The 5,350-nt window shown below is 48.7% G+C and overlaps 1 protein-coding gene across 1 annotated transcript in view; it reads left to right on the top strand.

Annotated features, from left to right (window-relative positions):
- The first annotated feature begins 880 nt into the window (after positions 1-880).
- DMRTC2 (DMRT like family C2) overlaps positions 881-5,350 on the top strand; it is a 4,684-nt gene continuing 214 nt past the window's right edge. Inside the window, exons 1-7 of the mRNA XM_006903877.1 lie at positions 881-1,104; positions 1,187-1,341; positions 1,624-1,700; positions 1,974-2,154; positions 2,296-2,422; positions 4,097-4,157; positions 4,313-4,487. Of these exons, the coding sequence (XP_006903939.1) occupies positions 881-1,104; positions 1,187-1,341; positions 1,624-1,700; positions 1,974-2,154; positions 2,296-2,422; positions 4,097-4,157; positions 4,313-4,487 (1,000 nt within the window). The remainder of the gene's footprint in view (positions 1,105-1,186; positions 1,342-1,623; positions 1,701-1,973; positions 2,155-2,295; positions 2,423-4,096; positions 4,158-4,312; positions 4,488-5,350) is intronic.

The following is a 5,350-nucleotide window of genomic DNA, read 5'->3' as shown; positions in this document are numbered from 1 at the left end:
CGCGTTCCCCGTGCCCCGCCCCCTCCCTGGGACCCTGGAGCGGTATGGGGCCATCAGCCCAGAGTTTAGAGGGACAGCTGGTGAAACGGGGTGCACTGGGGGAGATGGGCTGGGCTGAAGTTAATCTTTGGGCGTGGGCAGAGGCACAAGAAGTGGGGGGGCTGAGCAATGAATGGGTGTGCCTCAGAATTTGGAGACCCTGTAAATGCAAGAGCGGAATTCCTGTCAGGAGGAGAGCACTTTGGGCCTAGATTAGGGCCTGGCACATGGAAGGGGCTCAGTAAACATTTGTTGAGTGAAAAATAATTATTGAAAGTGGGGCAATGAATCCATGAGAATAATGCCATTCCCGGGGGTGCAAGAGAGTGGTTTGATCAAAAGGGGTGTAAGGGAGAAATTAAATTGCGGGTCATACATGAGGCTGAGCGGAAAGGGGAACAGAAAATATTTGTAGAAGTTGAATAAATGCAGGAGGGAGGGATGATCATTGTTCAAAAGGATGCAAGGGAAAATTATTGGAACAGGGTGGTTGTGGAAAGGGTGTTTAGGATTTCTTGCTGGGGGCATCAGAGTACATGAGTATGTCTAAAACTGGGATTTGTGCATAGGATGGTACAGGTGAGCAGACGAGAATAATGTTTGGATTGAAAGAATACATTAGAAAGGAAAGAGGAGAGGGGTTCTTGGGAAGAAGGTGCACTGGGAAGGAGGATGCCTGAGGAAGGTAGTGAGATGAAGAGGAGAGAAGCGATGGTGAAAGCTGAGTCCGCAGGTTTGTGAGCTGGAGAACCACCTCAGGTGTGGCCTTGTAGGGGCAAGACAGCTGGTCAGCAGAGGGCCCATATGACCATTTTGACCCTCCACTACTGCCTCCAGATCCATGGAACCTAATGAAATGCCTGCTGTCCACCACTGCCCCTCAGACTCTGCCACAGAGGGTGAGGCCAGAGTCCCCCAGGGCTTGGAGCTTATCCCTAGGAGAGCTGTCAGTCGTTCTCCAACCTGCGCCCGCTGCCGCAACCACGGCGTCACTGCCCACCTCAAGGGTCACAAGCGCCTCTGCCTCTTTCAGGCTTGCGAATGTCACAAATGTGTCCTCATCCTGTGAGTATGAGATCCAGGGAAGGGAGAAGGATGGGCCTCATCTCAAGGGTGGCTAACTTTTGACTCACAACCCCCCTTTTAGGGAGCGCCGAAGGGTCATGGCTGCCCAGGTGGCCTTGCGTAGGCAGCAGGAGGCACAGCTAAAAAGGCACCTGGCTCAGGGACTGATGAGAGGGGCAGCCCCTCCCAAAGCTCCCAACCGTGTCAAGAAAGGAGCCACGCGACCAGGGGTACCCTGTGAGTGTCTCTGGCCAGGAATGGGGCAGGGATTTGGGTGGAGAAAGCATAAATAGGGAAAAGAGTCCCAGACCTGCCACTGGACTGGTGTGTGACCTTGGGCAAGGTGTTTTTATTCTCTGGGCCTCAGCCTCCCCACTTTAAAATGTGATCAAGTGTTGGGAGGATGCAGGGAGACCTGTGGGTAGAAAAGAGCTCAGGGGGAGGTAACTCATTTTTCAGTTGGAGTGAGATAGCGGTCAGGAGAAAGGGCTCACCAAAGCTCTTCCTGGTCTCTCACAGCTGAAAAGGAGAACATAGTGCCCCAGCCTCAGACTCTCCATGGGGCAGTCCCACTGGCACTGACACCCCCTGGGAAGGTAAGGAAAACTTGGGCCCTGAGACAGTGACTCCTCTCCTAGCCCTTGCCCAGACCCCTTCCACTGTGCTCTTGCTGCCTAGGTTCTAGGTCCCACCCTGACTTGCTGTATCATCTTGGCAAATCTCTTCTCTTCCAAGGACAAAATGAGACGGTGGGATTTTACAGCCCTCCAAGCTCTTATGTCTGGGGTCCTACCCTCATCCTAGAACATACCCATTCTTTTCTCAGTCTTGTACCTAACTCCAACCTGTGCCCTCTGCCCTTGCAGGAGAACTCCCGGGGGCCTCTGCTGCTTAGCCGTCCTCCGGAAGCCTTGCCTTTGCCATGGACTCCGGTGCCTCCAGGTGCTTGGGCCCCTGGACACTGGCTGCCTCCGGGCCTTTCCATGCCACCTCCAGTGGTGTGCCGCTTGCTATGCCAAAAACCTGCTGTCCCTCTGCATCCCTTCTCTGGTAAGATTAATTCAACAAATAGTTGAATGCCAGTGTACCACTGTATGGGAAGAGAAGAGGAAGAGGATACAGGGTAGAAAAAAGGAGGACAGAATCCATGACCTATGACCTGTATACACTGTATTCTCTTACTTTTATTAGGCTTTGACCCTGGCACCACCCTCCAGCTACCCAGTCATGGACCCCTCCCACCCTGCCCAGGATCTCGCCCAATACTGACAGCTCCTCCTCCTGGAGAACCCCAAGGGTCCTCTGCCCTGCCCCGCACGTGAGTAAGAAGAGAAGATATGTGTGTATCATGTGCCTAATCCTCTGGTGGACACCATAGTAGATAACAAAGAAAAAGAAAAAGTCTCAGACTAATGGATGAAGCAGAGCTCTCCTAGCTTTGCCATTGCCTAGCTGTGAATCTTTGTATAAGAGAGTATTTTACCTCTCTAAGCCTGTTTTTTCTATCAGTACTTTGGAGACATTATTGTTTACCTCTCAGGTTGTCATGAGAATTAGCAGTAATATATTGACTACACCTAGCACAGGCCCTGGCCTTGAACAAATAGTGATTATTAAATCTGCTTAAACAGATAAGATGGAACAGTTGAATTGCCTGCTGAAATGGGGAGGGGGTGATGATGAGAGCCTCAGAGGCCTAGGAGAGAGGCCAGAGGCCAGTAGAGAAAGCTTCCTAAAGGTGAGCCAAGCTGTTCTTCAAGTTCTATGGGGATCAGGGAAGTAAGAGGAGGGAAACCAGACTCTGATAGAACAGGAACAGCCATCCCATTTCCTCTAGATGTTTTATCAGTTTTTTAAAAATTGACACCAATGGTTTTCCATAATCCTCACAGTAGCCCTGGAAGGAAGAAGCTGTCAGGGATTGTCATTTTAAACAGGGATTGTCATTAGAAAACAAAGCAGCTAAAACAGGGGAAGGGACTTGCCCAACGCCACAAAGCCTAATGATCCAGCAGGCACTCTTATTCACAGATCAGAATACAGTCATGAACCACTTAATGACAGGGACACATTATGAGAAATGCAATGTTAGGTGATTTAATCATTGTGTGAACATCATAGAGTGCACTTACACACACCTAGTTGGTCTATCCTGCTACACACCTAGGCTATATTGTGTAGGCTATTGCTCCTAGGCCACAAATCTGTACAGCATGCCACTGTATTGAATACTATAGGCAATTATAACATAATGGTAAGTACTTGTGTATCTATACAGAAAAAGTACAGTAAAAACACAGTATAAAAGAAAAAATGGTCCACCTGTATAGGGCACTTACCATGAATGCCGCTTACAGGACTGGAAGTTTCTCTGGGTGAGTCAGTGAATGAGTGATGTGAATGTGAAGGCCTAAGACACGACTGTACACTACTGTAGACTTTATACACATTGCACACTTAAGCTACACTAAATTTATAAAACAAATCAAGCACAAGAGAAATGTGATGCCATCAAGAGACAAGTCAAACACCAGATGTATGAGGCTGCTGCCTGCGTGACATGGCATACTGTTTTACAGCAAGCTTTGTTTTATAAGGAAAAAGAGTACACTCTAAAATAATGATAAAATGTACGTATAATAAATGTATAAATCAGTTACAGTCATTATTATCAAGTATTATGTACAGTACATCATTGTGTGTTATACTTTTATATGACTAGCAGTGCTGTAGGTGTGTTTACGCCAGCATCACCACAAACACATGAGCAATGCACTGCACTATGATGTTTCAATGGCTATTGTCACTAGGCAATAGGAATTTTTCAGCTTTATTATAATTTTATGGGACTACTGTCATATATGTGGTCCATTATTGACCTAAACGTTGTTATATTGTTCACGGTTGTATAGCAAAATTCTGCCCCTGTTTCCACGTGTACTTGTCTGTCCATGTGTTTAGTAACTCTGGCATTTTCTCTCCTTGTTTCTAGATGCTCAACTTTGATACTTCAGCCCTGTGGCACCCCAGATCCTCTTCTGCTACAGCCACAGGTCCTGGGAAAGAAGTGGGATTCAGGACCCTGGGAGGAAGTTGACCTGGGGAAGGGAAAAGTAGGGGCTATTTAAGTAATTGGGGGCTGAGAGAGCACTTGGAGGCTGGGCATAAGTGGGGATTCCCAGTCTGCTTCTCTCCCTTTCCTGTGTAGGCCCCTGGAACCTCTTGCCTGTCGTGGACCTCTGGCCCCTCAGAGCGACAGCTGCAGCGGGAGGCAGCTGAGGCTCTTGTGGGGCTGAAAGATTCATCCCAGGCTCCCCGCTTGACCCCTTCTGTCCCCCCCAACTCTGCCTGGATCTCCCTGCTCCACCCCTGTGGCCCACCAGGTAACCTGTCCTCTGAAAGGAGAGGATGAGATAGGGATGGTTGGGAAGTGGAGGTACTGGAGTAAGCAAGGACTAACAAAGGAGATCAGGAGGTCAGCAGGTTGAACATCCTCAGGCCCAGGCCCCAAGCTTCTAAACCTAGCCCCTGGGATGGCCGTTGAGTGGATAAGTTTTATCAGTTGTGTGCTCAAAAGCTAATTCCAGTGCCCTGATGTCAAGGAAAGTAAGGCCCTGAGAGAGGCAGGGATTTGCCCAAGGGCATATAGCAAGACAGTCGGTAGAGCCTGGTCTTCTGACACCAGACCAAGGCTCTCTCTTTGGACCCAAGCTGCCTGCTAAAGGCTGGAGAGGGGCTGAAGAGGTAACAAAGGTTTGGCTGGAAAGAGATCTGATAACTACCTTTGAGAAGCTTCCATTCTCAAAGTATCCAGGAGGACCTGGATACCTTCACAAAGCTCGGTGATAAACCAGGAGAGAACTAGAGGAAACTTGAGGAATGAGAAACACCTATAGGGACAGAGAGAGAAAGCTGAGAATTCTCCTTTCCACAATGGTGGATTGGACAGGGTGTGTGGGTGAGGAAACCAGCCTGGAGGAACTCCTAGAACAGAAGATGAGGCTGGAGAGGCTTCTGATCATGGAGGTCTGGCATGCCAGGCTTTGGAGTCTAGTAATTGTGCAGGAAGGAGAGCCAAAGTATGTTTCTGAGCTAGGCAGGACATATTCAGAGACTCTGAGCTTTAGAAAGACAGGTTTTATTGCTGTGGTGGAGGGATTGCAAGAGGCAAAACTGGATGTGAGAAAATCAGTGAGGAGGAAGTGTCTGCTATATTCCAAGTAAAAAAAAAAAAAGATGAGACCTG

The sequence above is a fragment of the Pteropus alecto genome, unplaced genomic scaffold, assembly GCF_000325575.1.
Source record: "Pteropus alecto unplaced genomic scaffold, ASM32557v1 scaffold920, whole genome shotgun sequence".
Lineage (NCBI taxonomy): Eukaryota > Metazoa > Chordata > Mammalia > Chiroptera > Pteropodidae > Pteropus > Pteropus alecto.
Note: the sequence above shows the minus strand (reverse complement) of the source record. Positions and strands in the feature narration are given on the sequence as shown.